Below are 21898 nucleotides of genomic sequence, written 5' to 3'. Positions count from 1 at the left end.
TCTGTAAATCTAAAGTGGTAACCTGTAAAGGCTTTTAAAGGCTTTTAAAAATGTATTTAGTTTGTCGCCACTGCACGTTTGTGCGCAATTTTAAAGCATGTCATGTTTGGTATCCATGTAATCGGCCTAAGATCATCTTTTTTATTTCATCAAACATTTGGTCAATATAGTGTGTTTTAGTGCATTAAAATTTAAAAAAGTGTGTTTTTTCCCCAAAAAATGTGTTTGAAAAATCCCTGCGCAAATACTGTGTGAAAAAAAAAATGAAACACCCACCATTTTAATCTGTAGGGCATTTGCTTTAAAAAAATATATAATGTTTGGGGGTTCAAAGTAATTTTCTTGCAAAAAAAGATAATTTTTTCATGTAAACAAAAAGTGTCAGAAAGGGCTTTGTCTTCAAGTGGTTAGAAGAGTGGGTGATGTGTGACATAAGCTTCTAAATGTTGTGCATAAAATGCCAGGACAGTTCAAAACCCCCCCAAATGACCCCATTTTGGAAAGTAGACACCCCAAGCTATTTGCTGAGAGGCATGTCGAGTCCATGGAATATTTTATATTGTGACACAAGTTGCGGGAAAAAGACAATTTTTTTTTTTGCACAAAGTTGTCACTAAATGATATATTGCTCAAACATGCCATGGGAATATGTGAAATTACACCCCAAAATACATTCTGTTGCTTCTCCTGAGTACGGGGATACCACATGTGTGAGACTTTTTGGGAGCCTAGCCGCATACGGGACCCCGAAAACCAAGCACCGCCTTCAGGCTTTCTAAGGGCGTAAATTTTTGATTTCAGTCTTCACTGCCTATCACAGTTTCGGAGGCCATGGAATGCCCAGATGGCACAAACCCCCCCCCCCCAAATGACCCCATTTTGGAAAATAGACACCCAAAGCTATTTGCTGAGAGGTATAGTGAGTATTTTGCAGACCTCACTATTTGTCACAAACTTTTGGAAATTGAAAAAAGAAAAAAAAAAAAAAGTTTTTCTTGTCTTTCTTCATTTTCAAAAACAAATGAGAGCTGCAAAATACTCACCATGCCTCTCAGCAAATAGCTTGGGGTGTCTACTTGGAGAGGATCTGCAAAGAGACTGAACCTGGCTGCAAGTACTAATCCTCTTTGGACCTGGCATGCCCTGCAGGAACCGCTGTAACCTGTAGTTCCACCGCATCTCTCCAGCCCAGCCAACCGACCCTAATGCAACTTCTCCAACTTCCATGTGAGTGGATATTGTTGTTTTAATAAAATGTATTTATGATTTATACTCAGAGGCGCCCCTCTCCTTGTTGTCTGCAAAGAGGAGTGGGACAAAATCCCTCCTGAGTTGTGTGCAAACCTGGTGGCCAACTACAAGAAACGTCTGACCTCTGTGATTGCCAACAAGGGTTTTGCCACCAAGTACTAAGTCATGTTTTGTGAATGAGTCAAATACTTATTTCACTCATTTAAATGCAAATCAATTTATAAATTGCGTTTTTCTGGATATTTTGGTTGTTTTTCTGTCTCTCACTGTTAAAATAAACCTACCGTTAAAATTATAGACTGATCATTTCAAGCTGCTTAGATACTGTCCAGCTACTTGTAATATTTGTGGCTATTGTCTCTCAAACAATACACTCTAATGTTTATTTTAAGATAAAGCCTATCTCATCTCATCTCTCCTTCCTTCCAAGTTGCTTACATACTGACAGTTAATTTAGGTAAAAGTCTTATAAGACTTGCATAGATGACATGGAGAGGGTAGTCATTAAAAAACATATATTTTCGCTTTAGGATAAGAAAAATCCACTTTTGGTTAGAGCATTGTCATCTCCCCATAACACAAAGTGCTCAAATAGCCCTAATCAAGCTGCTTAGATACTGCCCAGCCATTGTGTAATATTTGTGGCTATCGTCTCTCAAATAATACACTCTAATGTTTATTTTAAGATAAAGCCTATGTCATCTCATCTCTCCTCCCTTCCAAGTTGCTCACATACTGACTTACAGTTAATTTAGGTAAAAGTCTTATAAGACTTATATAGAGGTGTCAGTACGTTGCCTGACCTATATATATGCTGCATAGGCCAGTTATAGGTGAGGGCAGTGGCTAACTTTTTGTACGCTTAATATATATAGGTCAGGCAACACACTGACAGCTTTGCAGCCATGGTGTTATGTGCTGGGTGTTCAGTGCGTCTCTGTACCTTTTAAGAAGGGGTGGGCTCTCTCCAGCCCATCTGCCCTTCATCTATCCCATCAGAATGCATGTGCTTCCAAGTTAGAGGTAGGACTACAGGTAACAGGGTGCCTTGCCGGGGCCTGTAGCTTACACATATTTTTGCAAATGTGTGCAGACTAAACCCCTGTTTTTAAATGCATACTGTTAGACGGGTCAATTTGGTTGGTCGCAGGCTGGTCAGTTAGTAGAGCTTGGAATTTTCCTTGGCCTTTCTTGACATGTGCCCTCCAATGCTCTTTGCTGCATAGGACAATTATAGGTGAGGGCAGTGGTTTAACTTTTGTACACTTGTTTTTACATCTACAGAAGAGAGGCATTGTTCCTCATACTGTACATTCAAAAGACCAGTGACCTTCCATATAGATATTCCATCAATTATATATTCGCACAATGTATTTTAGATCCATCATTTTTATCATAAATACATTACAGGATGGATTTGTTTTGGTGCGTCATATTTTCATTGAAGAGAAAATGATGGTTGTTGTTTTGGCTAAAATGTAGAGGTCCTGTGAGGCTCCAAAACATTGTACTTGCTCTTGTGATGTGATCTTTCTGCAATAAAACTTTTGAACAACAATTGAGGATCCTTGGTGTGCCAGCGAATATGTGCATTTATCGGTGAAGTTTCCAGTAACCAGCTGGTAGTCGCTTCAGCAGACACTATTGATGAGCCTTTTCCCAGGAATGTGTGCGAGGGGAATATAGACAAGTTTATAATAGGATTTAAAAACGAGAAAACTAGCTAAATGGGACTTTAAATGAGGACATTTGGGAACATGTACCTCCATCCCCAAAATGTATACAATAAAAGGAAAAAAGGGGTTTTTTTTGGGACTTTAAATGAGACATGCAGCTGGGAAGGGAACACAACATAGTACTAGAGAGGATATCCAATGAATGCACCGTGTATGCGACCACATCGTGCTGCATAGTAACAAATTAGTAAACAGTCAAGTAAAATAAATCAAGGAAGCTTTATTAGATAGTCAAAATACATAGTATTAAAAAGTCATATAACAGCATGATGGTATGGCAGCCTATTAAAGTCATAGTGGTACCATAATACAAAGTCATCAGACTACTATTTGCATGTGGCTGCATCATAATATCAGTAATGTCTGATGAGTGGACCATATTGGTGACAAAATAGCCTGCATATACACATAATCATATAGTAAGACATATAAGTACACGTTCCATAAAGCTGATCGAGAATAACAAAGTAACCCAACAACAAAGCAGTATGATGTGGATCGCAACCTGACAGGTTTACACCCTCGATGCCCTCCACCCACCCACATAGGTTCTTTGTAAGTAATTTACTATGGTCCAAAGCTACCACTGTTACTTTAAGATCTTATTACAAAAAAACTTTTTTTTGCCTATCCTGTGGTCAACCCTTGAACATCTCCCTATTTATATATATATATCTTTTATAGATAGCTACTTTGCATCTGCTCCTGAAGATTGGAAAGATCCATGAAACGCGTCGAGCTTTTAGATGCTATTCACATTTACAACCTCCCTATACCTCCACCTTATTATGCCGTTTGGATTTCACCAATTATCATTATGATACTGTGAAGACACACAACTATTAGCTTGAATCCAATTTTTACCTCACCATTGCGATCCACATCATACTGCTTTGTTGTTGGGTTACTTTGTTATTCTCGATCAGCTTTATGGAACGTGTACTTATATGTCTTACTATATGATTATGTGTATATGCAGGCTATTTTGTCACCAATATGGTCCACTCATCAGACATTACTGATATTATGATGCAGCCACATGCAAATAGTAGTCTGATGACTTTGTATTATGGTACCACTATGACTTTAATAGGCTGCCATACCATCATGCTGTTATATGACTTTTTAATACTATGTATTTTGACTATCTAATAAAGCTTCCTTGATTTATTTTACTTGACTGTTTACTAATTTGTTACTATGCAGCACGATGTGGTCGCATACACGGTGCATTCATTGGATATCCTCTCTAGTACTATGTTGTGTTCCCTTCCCAGCTGCATGTCTCATTTAAAGTCCCAAAAAAAACCCCTTTTTTCCTTTTATTGTATAATAGGATTTAGACTAGAGTTTAGGATAGATATTTGAGGATGTGCAGCAGAAGTTTCACTGAAAAATGTGAATATGTGATGAAAATGCCCGTCTGTTGATAAAGCTTTGAGCCCCTATAGCTCAAACAGGCAGCCCAACTTACAAATACCGAAAAACAATCTGTCAGTATCATATGATAATGTGGCGCATACTGCATTTCCAGGGCTGAACAAAATAACAGAATGCCCCAACAATATCCCATCATCAAGGAGCTAATTAAGAGAGAGGTTGCCCTTTTGAAGCTCAAAACATACAGATCGTTTTGAGACCAGGCCACAGAGGGAGGATTCAGTTTGGTAATTGTAGAGGACTTTTTAGAATTTGGTGACTATTCTCAACAGTAGGGATAAGGTTTGGGTTTGCCACTACCATGGGTTTCCTATGAATCCCATATAGTCTAAATATGTGGCCCTGGCAAATGAATGTAGGAATTTGCTGGACACAATTCTTTGTAACCACAATGCACTGCCTGGCCTTTGAACTTAGGTGGCTAAAAACCATGCTGGCTTAAAAGGCCAATAAAGGGGTGTATGGATATGCCAACCACCTCACTATTAAAAGGTGAGATCACAGTAGCCATATTGACTTGTGCTATCTTTGAAAGTATAGGAAGTGCGGCTGATGAATGGCATGGAGAAATTAGTGTAGGGCTTGTAGGCATTTCAAGTCTGTTAAAGCGAAAGTAAACCTTACCAAATGTCATATAGGGAGCAAAATGCTATGTGTCTTAGAGATTTGTTGTTGGGGGGGAGGAAGGGGGGATTTTGCCTGTGGTTTCCTTTGCAGAAGCATTTGGCAGACTTATATACAAGTAGGAGATTTTGGGAGACAAGGGCAGAGTGATGTCACCCCATAACACACAGCATTCAAACAGCTCTAACCAAGCTACTTAGATACTCTCCAGCCACTGTGCAATATTTTTGGATAGTGTTTGTCAAATAGTACTCTGATGTTTATTTCAAGATAAAATGTGTTTTACTTCTCCTTAAATTGCAGCTTAATCAAGGTGCTTACATACTGTCCAGCCATATCTGTGGCTATTGTCTCTCAGATAATAATGTTTAGTACAAGAAAAAACCTGCCTCATCTATTTCTTTCTGGGACTTTTTCCAGCACTCGCATACTCTTCTGACGCCAGCCAATTTCTGAATGTGAAGTTGTGGTTTTGAAGTGTTGTTATGCACTTTTTAATAATATTTTATTAAACTTTTAAGACAATGCAGTGTGGTACCAGTGAGAAAAGAAGTTCACAAGCTACCAATAAATTGTTATGCCACTGGCTAATTTGTAGGAAGCTGAGGGATTTAGCTTTAATTGTTTAAGGGTTAACATTCCTATAGCTTTTATATCTGTTGTGGATGCTATTTTTACCGTAAGTTCAAGCCTATTACTGCTGGAAATAAAAATAAGATGTTACAGCCAAAACTATGCAAAAAAGCCTTTTTTCTAGTTGAAATGATTAGGGTATTGCCATGGTATTTATTCTAAGCTAAATGTAAAAGTTACAAATTCTTTTTATTTATTTATTTCAGGTACTTATATAGCACCATCAATTTACGCAGTGCTTTTACATTTGCATTGTTCATTCACACCAGTCCCTGTCCTCAAGGAACCTACAATCTAAGGTCCCTTACTCACATTCATACATACACATACTAGGGCCAATTAAGCCAGGAACCACTTAACCTACCAGCATGTCTTTGAAGTGTGGGAGGAAACCGGAGTACCTGGAGGAAACCCACACAGGCACATGGAGAACATGCAAACTCCAGGCAGGTAGTGTCGGGGTTGGGATGAATGACACATCCAAAATATGTGATGCCAAAACACCACATATATTATATTGTCAAAAGTATTGTGACACCTGCCTTTACACTTACATGAACTTTAATGGCAGGACTTCCCAGAAGCGTTGAAGCTGTTATAGCTGCAAAGGGTGGACCAACTCAATATTGAACCCTACGGACTAAGACTGGAATGCAATTAAAGTTCATATGCGTGTAAAGGGCTAAAGGCCCATTGACAATATTGTGTACCATGCCATTTAAAAAAGTGGTGTTTTTTTCATGTCACCGTCAAAGCCACAGGAAAATAGACTTATCCCCTCTGTATGGTATTTTTAAAAACTTTTTTTGCTTTAGGTGTCCCGCATGGCAGTACCCTGCTCTCATTTTTAGACAATAGCTTGCCTATTAGCCTTAAATGGCCAGAATATAGTATTAAGGTTTGCCCCCCCACAGACTTAAGTTTGGGTTTTCAATTAGGATTTACCAATCCCCCGAAAATTGAACCTAGACAGATTCACCTTTGATTATGCTTTGAAATCATTCCATTGTAGCTCTGGCTGTATGTTTAGGGTCGTTGCCCTGCTGGAAGGTGAACCTCCGCGCCAGTCTCAAGTCTTTTGCAGACTCTTAACAGGTTTTCTTCTAAGATTGCCCTGTATTTGGCTCCATCCATCTTCCCATCAACTCTGACCAGCTTCTCTGTCCCTGTTAAAGAAAAGCATCCTCACAACATAATGCTGCCACCACCATGTTTCACGGTGGGGTTGGTGTGTTCAGGGTGATGTGCAGTGTAGTTTTCCGCCACACATAGCATTTTGCTTTTAGGCCAAAAAGTTCAATTTTGGTCTCTTCTGACCAGAGCACCTTCTTCCGCATGTTTGCTGTGTCCCCCACATGGCTTCTGGCAAACTGCAAGCAGGACTTGTTATGGCTTTTTTTCAACAATGGCTTTCTTCTTGCCACTCTTCCATAAAGGCCAGATTTGTGGAGTGCACGACTAATAGTTGTCCTGTGGACAGATTCTCCCACCTGAGCTGTGAATCTCTACAGCTCCTCCAGAGTTACCATGGGCCTCTTGGCTGCTTCTCTGATTAATGCTCTCCTTGCCCAGCCTGTCAGTTTAGGTGGACGGCCATGTCTTGGTAGGTTTGCAGTTGTGCCATACTCTTTCCATTTTCAGATGATGGATTGAACAGTGCTCCATGAGATGTTCAAAGCTTGAAATATTTTTTTTTTATAACCTAACCCTGATTTAAACTTCTCCACAACTTTATCCCTGACCTGTGTGGTGTGTTCCTTGGCCTTCATGATGCTCTTTGTTCACTAAGGTTCTCTAACAAACCTCTGAGGGCTTCACAGAGCAGCTGTATTTATACTGAGAATAAATTACACACAGGTGGACACTATTTACTAATTAGGTGCCTTCTGAAGGCAATTGGTTCCACTAGATTTTAGTTAGGGGTATCAAAGTAAAGGGGGCTGAATACAAACACACACCACACGTTTCACATATTTATTTGTAAAAAATGTTGAAAACCATTTATCATTTTCCTTCCACTTCACAATTATGTGCCGCTTTGTGTTGATCTATCACATAAAATCCCAATAAAATACATTTACGTTTTTGGTTGTAACAAAATGTGGAAAAATGTCAAGGGGTATGAATATTTTTTCAAGGCACTGTATATCTGGGGGTCTTACAATAGAGTTCACCATAGTTTTCTATTTCTCTTCTGGTTCTCAAAGCTCCACATGGATAATAAGCAGAGAACCCAGATGGTCTCCTCCCTGCTCACGAGTCCCCCTAATTTAGCTGTTTTTGGTCACAGTTCATATTGGCTCTGAACTTACCTCCTGGAAGTCATTGTAGGATGATGCAGCGTACCCCATGAACCCTTCAGGATTGAGAATGCTCTCTGTGTAATATTTGTAGCTGCGCAGGTGATTGCATGCCGCCAGATCTTCTACCACTGAAAAGAGGCATTGAGACCAACATTCAGCATTTCAATTTCTCCACATCCATGAAGGTGAAATCTATACAGGGTCATGTGTTCATATACTGCAAACAGTCCATATATCCAATAGTATCTCTACAGTAACATTACATCTTGGCAGTCTTTCCCTACAGATGAAAAAGTATAAAATCTTGTACTATAAACTTCTCATATTTGCTTTTTTTTGATCTGTTAAATATACAATTGAAAGCATCTTTTTATACCTCTTAATAAGTGCAAAAAATACCTGTTGATCCTGTGAACTGATATCTTCCTCTGATCCCTGCTTGGGCTGACTTATCAAGTACATTGTTCCCAACAATCTCCAAGGACTACAACATCTCCCCTTTTTGTTATAGAAGTGAGAAAAGGGGTAGGTGTTCTGTAGTGCTGTTCTAGGGTGGCAATGCTGTACAGTACAGTGAGTAAGCATTGTCAGCCTGGGACAGGAATCATGTCTTTGGCAGGATCACCAGGTGAAAATAAAGGAACACATTTAACCACTTCAATACCGGGTACTTTCCCCCCTTCCTGCCCAGGACAATTTACAGCTTTCAGCGCTGTCGCACTTTAAATGACAATTGCGCGGCCATGCTACACTGCACCCAAACTAAATTTTTATAATTTTCTTCACACAAATAGAGCTTTCTTTTTGGTGATATTTGATCTCCTCTGGGGTTTTTATTTTTTGCTAAACAAACTAAAAAAAAAACATTTTTGAAAAAAAATTTTTTTTCTTCGTTTCGGTTATAAAAATTTGGTTTTCTCCTTCACTGATGGGCACTGATGAGGCGGCACTGATGGACACTGATCAGTTGGCACTGATAAGGTGGCACTGATGGGCACTGATGAGGAGGCACTGATATGTAGAATTGATGGGCACTGATATGCAGCACTGATGGGCACTGATAGGTGGAATTGATGGGCACTGACAGGTGGCACTGATGGGCACTGACAGGCGGCTGTGATGGGCACTGACAGGCGGCTGTGATGGGCACTGACAGACGCCACTGACAAATGGCACTGATGGGCAGCACTGATGATGAGGTACGGACAGGTGTTACTGCTGGGCACTGATTGGCACTGTGATGGGCACTGATTGGCACTGTGGTGATCACTGATTGGCAGTGATATGGGCACTGACATCCGTTTCTGATGGGGCACTGACTGGCAGCTGATTGGCACTTATTGGCAGCTGTGGTGGCACATCTGATGGGGCTGTGCTGATAATCAATGTGCTGATTATTAGCGCGGAAACCCCCTCTGACAGGGAGAGCCTCCGATCGGCTCTCCCTGTCAGCGCGAATCGAGGAATGCCGTTTACCGGCACTTCCCGGTTCACGTGATGATCAGCTATGATTGGTCAGGAGCCTCCGTCAGAGGCTCCATACCATGATTGGAGATGCAGTGTGTCAGACTGACACACAGCACCTACAATTGCTGTGCTGCATGCCCCCACGAGCAAGCGCCGGCATGTTATCCTGCTAGACGTCATATGACGCCCAGTCAGGATAACAGAACCACCGCCCAGCTGTCATTCTGCTATAGGCCGGGTGGGAAGTGGTTAAACTCTTGGCGCCAACAGCACACAAATATGCAGTCTCTCGATGGGTGGGCCTTGGCAACGTGCGGTCACATATTTGCATGCATTATTGCAAAAACAGCTGTGCTGAGAGTGTGCGCCCTGCACGCTTCCGGCACACTTACCGGCGGCTAACAGAAAGCCAATCACAGCGGTCACATGATCATAAACCCCGCCCCACCTCCTAGCATCCAAAACCCCATAAAGGGCTGGGAGGCATTAAGGGATTAAAGAAGTAAACAAATGCATCCACCATATCTAAAGACGGCTAAGCAATAACATCTTAAATGTTCAGATATGCTTTAAATTTAACAATTTATATATTTAATTATTTTGTTGCTCCTTTATAATTTACAGGATTTATATACTGTATGATGTAATAAAGTGTAAAATTTATATCTGTTATAGAATTAAATGTAAGATATTAAATAAATCGGAGACAAACTATGATGTTGGCCATACTCATAGGCATTTTCAGGCAACTAATTTCAAGCCACTATGAATTGCAAATGCAATTTAAAGTATTTGCCAGTATCTAAGCACTGTACCACCCATGAGTTTTATGGCCCACAAAAATTTGGTAGATTCTGAAATTAAAACTGGGCTATATATTGACAACTTCAGTACAAATTATTAAAACACAGATTGAAATGGAATTGAAGTAGGAAAAGAAAATACTGCTTATATTTTTTGTAGATATAAATTAATTGTTATTTCCCACACAAAGCTAGTGTGTTTTTCTCATTATATAGTACAATTACCATTGGTTATTCGATCTAAGCTTCCAACATTTAGGATCTCTGTCTTTTTGCATCCTGGCATGTGTTCTCCTCCATTTGGGAAGAAATCCAAGTGCCCGACAGTCTGACTCATTCCAAATCCTCCAAAATCTAAACAAGAAAAAAAATAAAAATAATAATAATAAAATATATATATATATATATATATATATATATATATATATATATATACAGTATATATACTGTACATGCAAATCACTGAAATCTCTGTATTTCAAGGGGTAAACTCTGATCTAAGGGGAGACTGATGGGCTGAGGTTTATTTGACATTTCTTTGCTTTGTCTTACTAAAGTTTTTTTTTTAAATGTTTTTCTAAATCATATCACGCTGTTTACAAAAAACGAATTACTGAGAAGTTTAGAGACCCCTGGTATAGTGCATAAGTTCCACTTCCATTTTCACTTTCTCATTGGGAAATCTGTATTCTGTCTTGGATTCACCTGGACAAATTCTAGCAGTGAAATTTCTCTTCCAGCAATTACATTTGTCTTACCCTTTTATCTTCACCCCATCATACAGTACTAGGTTTATCCTCCAAACCTCCTCACCGTGCAATACCCCCACTTCCAACTCACACACCGCACTCCTATATATACTGCCCACTGTCATACCCTCTGCACTCCTCTACTGTACATAATGCTGCTGTCATACCCCTCAACATTTCTCTCCAATACATACTACCCCCTTCATACTCCCAGCGCTCCTCTCCTGCACATACTGCCACTGTCATACCGTCCACACTCCTCTCCTTTACATACTGCCCACTATCATACCCTCCACACTCCTCACCTCTACATACCGCCCACTGTCATACCCTCCACACTCCTCTCCTGTACATACTGCCCACTGTCATACCCTCCTCACTCCTCTGCTGTACATACTGCCCACTGTCATACCCTCCACACTCCTCTCCTGTACATACCGCCCACTGTCATACTCTCCACACTTCTCTCCTGTACAAACTGCCCACTGTCATATCCCTCCACACTCCCCTCCTGTACATACTGCCCACTATCATACCCTCCACGCTCCTCTTCTGTACATACCGCCCACTGTTATACCCCTCAACATTCCTCTCCAATACATACTACCCCCTTCATACTCTCGGCGCTCCTCTCCTGCACATTCTGCCACTGTCATACCCTCCATACTCCTCTCCTGTACATACTGCCCACTATCATACCCTCCACACTCCTCTCCTATAAATACCGCCCACTGTCATACCCTCCACCCTCCTCTCCTGTACATGCCGCTCACTATTATACCCTCCTCACTCCTCTGCTGTACATACTGCCCACTGTCATACCCTCCTCACTCCTCTGCTGTACATACTGCCCACTGTCATACCCTCCACACTCCTCTCCTGTACATACTGCCCACTGTCATACCCTCCACACTCCTCTCCTGTACATACGTCTCACTGTCATACCCTCCACACTCCTCTCCTGTACATACTGCCCACTATCATACCCTCCACGCTCCTCTTCTGTACATACCGCCCACTGTCATACCCTCCACACTCCTCTCCTTTACATACCGCCCACTGTCATACCCTCCACACTTCTCTCCTGTATAAACTGCCCACTGTCACATTCTCTGCTTGTCATATCCCTCCACACTCCTCTCCTGTGCATACTGCCCAATGCCACTCCTCTGAACTCCTCTCCTGTACATACTGCACACTGTCATACTCTCCATACTCCTCTCCTGTACATACTGCACACTGTCATACGCTCTGCACTCCTCTCCTGTACATATTGCCCAATGTCATAACCTTCACACTCCTCGCCTGTACATACCGCCCACTGTCATATCCCTCCACACTTCTCTCCTGTACAAACTGCCCACTGTCATATCCCTCCATACTCCTCTCCTGTGCATCCTGCCCAATGCCACTCCTCTGCACTCCTCTCCTGTACATAACGCTCACTGTTATACACTCCTCACTCCTCTGCTGTACATACTGCCCACTGTCATACCCTCCACATTCCTCTCCTGTACATACTTCCCACTGTCATACCCTCCACACTCCTCTCCTGTACATACCTCCCACTGTCATACCCTCCACACTTCTCTCCTGTACAGACTGCCCACTGTCATATCCCTCCACACTCCTCTCCTGTACATACTGCCCACTATCATACCCTCCACGCTCCTCTTCTGTACATACCGCCCACTGTCATGCCCTCCACACTCCTCTCCTGTACATGTTGCCCACTGTCCTACCCTCAATACTTCTCTCCTTTACAAACTGCCCACTTTCACATTCTCTGCTTGTCATATCCCTCCACACTCGTCTCCTGTGCATACTGCCCAATGTCACTCCTCTGCACTCCTCTCCTGTACATACTGCACACTGTCATACTCTCTGCACTCCTCTCCTGTACATACCCTGTTTCCCCGAAAATAAGACCTAGCCTGATTGTCGGTTATGGCTGCAATATAAGCCCTACCCCCAAATAAGCCCTAGTTAAAGTCCTTGTAGGTCTTATTTTCAGGGTAGGGCTTATTTTTGGGGAAACAGGGTAGGGCTTATTTGGGGGGGGTAGGGCTTATATTGCAGCCATCACCGACAATCACGCTAGGTCTTATTTTCGGGGAAACAGGGTACTGCCCAATGTCATACCCTTCACACTCCTCTCCTGTGCATCCTGCCCAATGCCACTCCTCTGCACTCCTCTCCTGTACATACTGCACACTGTCATATTCTCTATACTCCTCTGCTGTACATACTGCACACTGTCACACTCTCCGCATTCCTCTCCTGTACATACCGTCCACTGTCATACCCTCCACACTTTTCTCCTGTACAAACTGCCCACTTGTCAGGGGAATGTCAGAATCAGGGCCTGTCAGTATAGGCATTTCCCCATGCGCCTGCGTGGTAGAATTGCACATCGGCGCGTACCATTTCACAATCAGCGGGTACGAGCGCGTGTCCCGAACGGATCAGCTCACGTGGTGTGCACGACGCAGCGCATCAATACGAACGCGTGCACGCACATTGGGACATTCCCCTGGCGGGCCTATATAAAGACAGCTATGTCCTGTGTTTGTTGCTGGTTTGTCTTTTCAGCTCCTGTGATCTGTTCCTGAATCTGTGTACCTGTGCCTGCCCGTTGTGACCTGGATCGACCTCGACCTTGCTTGAACCTCTCTTGTGCTTGACCCTCGGCTGCCTTCTGTACTTCTCTACCTGCTTGACTACCTGTGTTTGACCCTCGGCCTGCTCCTGGACTTGTCTCTGCCTTATCCTTGTGTGGATCATCTACCTGCTTGACTACCTGTGTTTGACCCTTGGCCTGCTCCTGGACTTGCCTCTGCCTCATCCTAGTGTGGATCATCTGCCCGCTTGACTACCTGTGTTTGACCCCTCGCCTGCTCTTGGACTTTGTCTCTGCTTCTCCCCAGTGTTGGGTTATCTGCATGTTTGAATACCCGTGTTTGACCCCTGGCCCGTTTCTGGACTTCTGCCTTGTGGTTGACCCTCAGTATCCGGCTCAGCCACCCTGCATGGATCTCTTCTCTACCTGAAGAACCGCCCAGCTTCTCTACTACTTGCTGGCGACCCATGCTCCTTCGTGCCCAATACCCGCTGTGCCACTTCCAGAGGGTATCGTGCGCCCAGCTGTAAGGGGAGCCTCTCTCAGCAACTTGACCTTGGTGAGTACCTGACACCACTGTCATATCCCTCCACACTCCTCTCCTGTGCATCCTGCCCAATGCCACTCCTCTGCACTCCTCTCCTGTACATACTGCACACTGTCATACTCTCCATACTCCTCTCCTGTACATACTGCACACTGTCATACTCTCCGCACTCCTCTCCTGTACATACTGCACACTGTCATACTCTCCACACTCCTCTCCTGTACATACTGCCCACTGTCATATCCCTCCACATTCCCCTCCTGTACATACTGCCTACTGTCATACCCTCTGCACTCCTCTCCTGTACATACTACCCACCAGGGCCATCTTTAATAGTGATTGGACCCTGGGCAAACATTTTCTTGGCCCCCCCATGCAATATCGCTCTCCACCTGCTCTGAGACATACAATAAATATCAGCTAGACTTAAAATCAGTTTACTGTATCAGATCAGGCAGCGATTGTGATGGGTTGCCAGAGGTTACAGCATATCATTACCACTTACTGACTAGTTGCTAGAGGTTACAGCACACATTAGAGGTTACAGCACATGATTTCTGCTTGTTGATTGGTTGCTAGAGATTACTGTACAGTAATACTGCTCACTAATTGTAGCTAGAGATTGCAGCACATCATCTCCTCACTGCAGAGGGGCATGATATACATATGAATGCCGCCTTTAATTACATATCAATGCCGCCGGCCTCAGTTATTTACATAAAAATGCTGCTGCTATTTACTTATGAATGACAGTTATTTACATGTAAACACAGGGTCTGCAGGTGAGTCATCTGTACACAACAATAGGGCAGAGCTGGGCAGCATTAGTAGCAGCACTTCACACTGAGATATCGGGACACAGCACAGGACTAAAACTTCAAGGGACAAGGGAATTTAACCTGGGGTAGTTGGCAAGTATGAGGCAGCTGCTTTGGGCCCCACAACAATGACATAGCCCAGGGCAGCTGCCTCTTTTGCCCTGCCTTAAAGACGGCCTTGCTGCCCGCTATCATACCCTCTGCACTCCTCTGCTATACATACTGCCTACTATCATACCCTCTGCACTCCTCTCTTGTACAAACTTCCCGCTATAATACCTTCTGCACTCCTCTCCTGTACATACTGGCTACTGTCATACCTTCTGCACTCCTCTTCTGTACAAGCTGCCCGCTATCATACCCTCCACACTCCTCTCCTGTACGTCTTGTCCATTGTCATACTCTCCGCACTCCTCTCCTGTACATTCTGCCCCCTGTCACACCATTCAACATTCCTCTCCTGTACATGCTGCCCACTGTCATACCCTCCACACTCCTTTCCAGTACATACTGCCTACTGTCTCTGCACACCTCTCTGGTACATATTGCCCACTGTCATACCCTCTGCACACCTCTTTTGTACATACTGTCACACCCCTTAGCATTCTTCTCCTGTACATACTGCCCACTGTCATACTCTTCGCACTCCTCTTCTGTACATACTACCCACTATCATACTCTCTGCACACCTCTCTTGTGCATACTGTCATACCCTCTGCGATCCTCTTCTGTACATGCTGCTCACTGTCATATCCTCCGCACTCCTCTCCTGCCACACCTTCACAGTTCACTATTACAAGCTAGGACACTCCTTTAGCATTGCTTTCTCCCCAAACTTGCTCTTTCTAGAATGAGCACACTTTTGCTAGTTATAGATAAAAATAAAGACTTACCAATATTGATCAGAGTTGGAGCTCCATCAGTGTGGATGGCGTCGACCAGCTTAGCATCTGACGGGTCCAGTCTGACCTCAATGGGTGTGCCCTGAAAGTATGGCTGAGCCGGGTCCAATCCTGCATCATAACATATGAGGACTGGTCAGTATATAAATACAGAGAGATTCCCTATACCTAGAGTGATGATTTGTCCTTCCCCCCAATCCCCTTCACCCCACTATTTAAGGACAGTGACTGCAAATGTGTATGACCATTAGTGGCAAATTGATCCTGTAAGCAGCGTGGGAGGGCAATTATCGTTCGCACATATATTTTTATTAAAGTGTATGTAAACTCTAACAATGATCTTGTCCTATTTTCTCCCTTTTGGTCTGTTAAATATAACATTGAAAGTGTTTTGTTATATCTGTTTGATAATTGCTAAAAATCCTGTTAGTTCTCATAGAAATCTTGTGAGCTGATAATTTCCAGGATCTGTGCCTTTGCTACACTCTTATCAGTTACATTGTTCTGAGCTATCTGTGGACTACAAAGCGAAGAGAAAGAGGGAGGTGTTCTGTGATACTGGGTTAGGGAGACAAAATGGCTCCTCTATAAATTAAGTACAGTGAGTTAGCACTGTCACCCCAGAACAGGAAGGGCACCTAAGGGCTGCAGCCATAACTAAGGCCTGACGGCTGAAACGCGTTAGCTGTTTTACAGCTGTTTCATGTAATTTTAAAAAAATTGCCAATTGACATTTACCTGAGAGGGGACTGTCCCTCCAGTGGTTCACAGTACATAGATGTATCAGCAGCCTTTCAGTCTAAGCACCGGGTAGAGCTGAGGATTGAAGGAATGTAGCAGCACCACTAAACCTGTTTGCATCTAAGTGCTGTAGACAGGGTCGGGTGGCAGCATCTGCTATACCCGAAGTGTATGGTATCGCTTGAGTTAGCAGAACTAAAAACTAATACGGCAATCCTATGATCACTAATTCACTTTTACATTTTTCTTCAGTGGTCGCTGTTTACTACTGACACTACGGGAAACCCAGTATAGAAAAAATATGTGCTCTGCCTTGGGCCCCAGGTGCCATCTGGAACTGGAAAACTTCTATACTTCAAGTATTTTGGAAAAAGAACTGCCTATGTGTTCTTCCTTTGCTATCCTATGTGGAAAAGTTAATACTTGGTTCGGTACTGGTACGTTGCAATAGATTACATTTTTCCTCTTGGGTTTAAATATGTTTTAATGGAATTCTTCAAAATGAAAGTGGTATAGTTTCCATAGAAGAACATTGCCAACTGGAACTTGCAGGTGAACAAAAATCAGAAATAGGAAACATTAGTATGCAACGGATACCCCTATGCGATGTTACAATTGGTTGGAAACCAAGAAGACAAACATAATGTGTATATAAACAACATAAATATGGTAACTCTTCTATTAAATTAAATAAACTATATGTGAAAAATATAAGAGTGGTTGAGATGGGTGTCTGATCCGCATATGATGAAGGACTGTGTGGCAAAAAGTAAATAATAAACTTTCTGTCACCACAGACAAAACATACTGTACAGAGTGTATATAAAAAAAGATAAATGAGTGATTAGTCCATTCAAAAAATAATATGAAAAAAAGTCTCTTAAAAATAACAGTTCATATTCCCAGTGATGTGATTAATTTCAAGTGATGCGATTTTTCAACTTCTGTGCAATAAACAAAAAGGTGACTTGTGCAAATTTTCAAGTGATACATCTTCATCGCAACTCCTATGCAGCAAAACAAAGAGACTTCTGGTGCTCCCCCTTAGGTATATGCACTCACCAGAAGCCCTCACCCCTGCAGGGGTAGAGAGCGTGTAGTATATGTGGTATGTGATCTCCAATCTTGGTAACCCTGGGGTCAATCCTTTCTTTCACTCCAGATCAAGGCGCATGCAACACGGTATCTACATATAAATTAAAAACGGGCATCCATAGTTTAAATTCGAAGAATCATTTTATTTGGCACAATTAAAAAATAAAAAACTATTTTCCAACAATAGAAAAAGCTAGGTATTACCCTAGAAAGTGCGGCACTTTCTAGGGTAATACCTAGATTTTCTATTGTTGGAAAACAGTTTTATTATTTTTTAATTGTGCCAAATTGGAGATCGCATACCACATATACTACACGCTCTCTACCCCTGCAGAGGTGAGGGCTTTTGGTGAGTGCATATACCTAAGGGGGAGCACCAGAAGTCGTTTTGCTGCACAGCAGTTGCGATTAAGACGCATCACTTGAAAATTTGCACAAGTCACCTTATTGTATTATTGCACAGAAGTTGAAAAATCACATCACTTGAAATTAATCACATCACTGGGAATATGAACTGTTATTTTTAAGAGACTTTTTTTCATATTATTTTTTGAATGGACTAATCACTCATTTATCTTTTTTATATGCACTCTGTATGTGTTGTCTGTGCTGACAGAAAGTTTATTATTTACTTTTTGACGCACAGTCCTTTGTCATTTGCGGATCAGACACCCATCTCAACCACTCTTATATGTTTCACATATAGTTTATTTCATTTAATAGAAGAGTTACCATATTTATGGTGCTAATATACACATTATGTTTGTCTTCTTGGTTTCCAACCAATTGTAACATCGCATAGGGATATCCGTTGCATACGAATGTTTCCTATTGCTGATTAATAATTGCCTTGATCAGGTGGTATTTACATAACCATTAGCAGCGCCATTTCCCTTTTTTGAGTTATAACGTTTTGGGCACCACCTAGTGGTGTTTTTTTGGGGAGGCTGCAGCTATAGATTCTCATCCTAAGCGCGGAATCCTCTGTTTATATAAAAATCAAAAATATGTTTGTAGCACCCTTAATTTTTCTTTTCAATAGTTTTTATTTGAAGTAATCAAAAATGAATATAAGAAAATACAAAAAGGTACGTAGCATAGTGTTTCTAGCATAGTGTTAGAAAAACAGCTTCTAACAGGTTTGGTTATTAAGAGACACAATATCCCCTTCAGCTAAAATTATGTCATTATCCTAGTAGGATTATCGATTATCGTACGTTGGAGATAACCCTGTCCTAGTTATCCAAATACATGTCCTTAACTACTATCTTCAAAACAAATAAGAAGGATGGCCAAGTAAGAAGAGCTTGGGAGGAAAGAGAAATAAAATAAGAACCTAGAGATGAAGTAGAGACAGATAAAGCTAAAAAAAGGTTAAAGACAGAGTGTGCTTCAGGGTTTTTACGCAGATTAGACCTCAGTGTGGAGGCTTACAGGGGTTGATGGGTAAATCTATTTTTGTGACTCATGGTAATTGTCTGTATGAGTCTGTAATTGGGTCAGGTTACTCTAGGTCATGCTAGAGGGCTCTACAGGGCATGTCTCTGGTACCTCCCTCTGGTTCTAGAAGCTTGGAGAAGCTTCTGGAAGTTAGTGGGCAGAGGGTAGGCAGTCCTGATCTGTTTACTTGAGGGAATCTGGCCAGTCTCCAGGTAGAAGGCACTGTCAGGATGGCTAAATCAGCCTTTAAATATCGAGCGTGTTCAGCAAGGGAGTCGGGTGGAAGATGGAGTGCCGAGGTTGCTGTCGTGGAGCTGAGGAAAGGAAGGAGAGGAAGCCTAAGAGAGGAATCTCTGTTACCTTTGGGTCTTGTGCAGAAGACATCCTGACTGGCATGGGAGGATCTGGACAGTAGGAGGCCTGAACAGAAGTCTTGCCCAGTGCAGCAGGAATCAAGGGATAGGGTAAGTGCCTCAGCACACCCAGAGGAGTACAAAAGGAAAATAATTCCAGACGTAGCATACTTTCTTAGAGACAGCTTTGAGCTTAATCCTAATCCTAGGTGGGCTGGTAGTCAAGGCAAAAAAAAAAATATGTGACGTGGGTCATGTGTATGCCATAAGCCGTGCTGGCTTGCATCTGGTTGGTTGCGGAGGAATTGACGTTCCCAATGTGTGAGAGCACCGTCAGATTGGAGAGTCACATCGAGGCGTGTTTGTGTAAATTAGGCGCTTCACGCCTATTTCCTAGATACGTGAACACATGATCCTGTATTGGGACACACGCCGTATATCCAGGAAGTCAGTCCGCATGCTGTGAAATCAGCTGTTTATGTGTCATTAATTAAATATTTGTATATAAGTGTGGTAGGGGCAGGTTGGTACATACCCCAGCAGAAGTCTTCTTAGACGAAACACGTAGGGCCGTTTTGCTGTACCCAGCCACTTGTTTACCACGCTTTTTTAATAATATTTTTAATATTTCTTGAATCGATTCTATTGGATATGTTTTTATTGTTTATCGGATGACTCTGATTCGTCCAATAAACTTCAATTGATTTTTTGGATTTACACCATGTGGAGGCTCCCTTCTTTTTCCTTTTTTATGTATGGCGATTATGGTTCGTTTATACCGCTGAGTTAGAGGATCTCACCAACTATCCGGGCAGACACCTGACCCCCAACCAAGGAGGAGGATCCCGTCCCTACAGACCGCACTCACATTGTCATTTGGTATATGACAGCTTAAGCCTTGATGACTCACCGCCCTTGGCCTGTGAGTCCACCAGTGCTGGTAAGAGTACCTCACCTTCTTTTATGTTGGGGATTGCCATTGGGAAGAACAGTATTGCATCTTTTGTCCACCAGTTTTGTTTGAGTCACATATGAGAAATTACGGGACTGTCACTTTATAGGAGCTTATGAACTTGTTTTGAGAATAAGATCATAACATTTGATTTATATATATGTCTTTGATGTTAACACTGATTCATTTTATACACTGTGTATATCACTTATTTCAATTTATTGATTATTTTGCTACAGCTAGATCGTTTACTCATGCTCCCCTGTATAAGGGGGTTGTTTCATTTTTATATTTTTAGATGTGATCTGTATATACACACTCACTTTAGATGTGCCATATTGGCATATGAGATACACTGCTCATTTTGTTTGTGAGATTTTTGATTACTACTTCTTTTGCATAGTGTGAATATTTATAGGTTTGATACACTGCCATTTTTAGAATCTGGGGCCATAGCCCTAGGCCGCTTGATACATCATTAGTGCTACACTTTATTTTGTTTTTTATCTTTGCATAATTTGTCTGATTATAGTGTTGGCAGCTTTTCTTTATTTTATGTGTGATTGGCGCGGTATTATTTCTTTATTTTCTGGTAGTCAAGGCAGCCAGGTGGGCTGGTAGCATCGGCGAGTGTAAGAACTGTCTGAGGTTCTACTGAGGAGACATGATACTTCGCCATACAGTTTGGAACTTTGCACTTTTTCACTAAAGGGGACTGAGAGCTTCTGGTTTGTAAAGAACATTGACATTGATTCATAGAGACTGTGACTATCAACTGTTGTTTTCCAAGTCAAGCTGGGCATCCCATAATCCCTATACCCTGTCCAAGATGTTTTCCCCCGATAAAACAACAAAAACAAGCCCATGGATGGATTTCTTGTGTCTGGATGAGAATTAGAAATGTGTGTTGCCTGGCTGTGCAGGAATAGGGGGACTCAAAATCCAGTGGCTCCTGGGGGGGTAGTGCTACATGTTTATTGCACACTTAAAATGATTATAGCATATTAGAGCACTTGTGACCACAGTTGAGTACTGGAAATTATATATTTTTTAATTATAATAACAGTTAATTTATAAGGAAAATATTTTAGTGGCCTGTCTCCTTCTACTTGGTCCAAGCAGTACTGATACATAGATGCCTCTGTGTATCAGCGCTGCTTGGACTAAGTAGATGTACAAAAACTTGCCTCTAAAAATGACCTGTTATGCACCGTACACACGGGTGGACTTTCTGACCGGACTGGTCTGACGGACTTTCCGACAGACTTTTGACAGACTTCCGACTGACTTTTTTTTACGAACGGACTTGCCTACACACGACCGGACTACAGACGGACTTGCCTACACACGACCAGACTTTCCGGCGGACCTAGTTCCCGACGGAGTTACGGTGGACTTTCCAAATGAACGGACTTGCCCACACA

General features: G+C 42.2%; 1 protein-coding gene across 2 annotated transcripts in view; it reads right to left on the bottom strand.

The window, feature by feature from the left end:
* The window catches only part of LOC141105743 (pancreatic lipase-related protein 2-like), an 88508-nt gene that overhangs the window by 20909 nt on the left and 45701 nt on the right, over positions 1-21898 (bottom strand). For both annotated transcript variants that reach the window (XM_073595823.1, XM_073595824.1), the window contains exons 7-9: positions 15885-16004; positions 10483-10611; positions 7997-8115 (exon numbers count right to left, since the gene is read on the bottom strand). In XM_073595823.1, the coding sequence (XP_073451924.1) occupies positions 7997-8115; positions 10483-10611; positions 15885-16004 (368 nt within the window). The remainder of the gene's footprint in view (positions 1-7996; positions 8116-10482; positions 10612-15884; positions 16005-21898) is intronic.

Source organism: Aquarana catesbeiana, linkage group LG08 (genome assembly GCF_042186555.1).
Source record: "Aquarana catesbeiana isolate 2022-GZ linkage group LG08, ASM4218655v1, whole genome shotgun sequence".
NCBI classification, from domain to species: Eukaryota; Metazoa; Chordata; class Amphibia; order Anura; family Ranidae; genus Aquarana; species Aquarana catesbeiana.
This window is presented reverse-complemented; position numbering and strand designations above follow the sequence as displayed.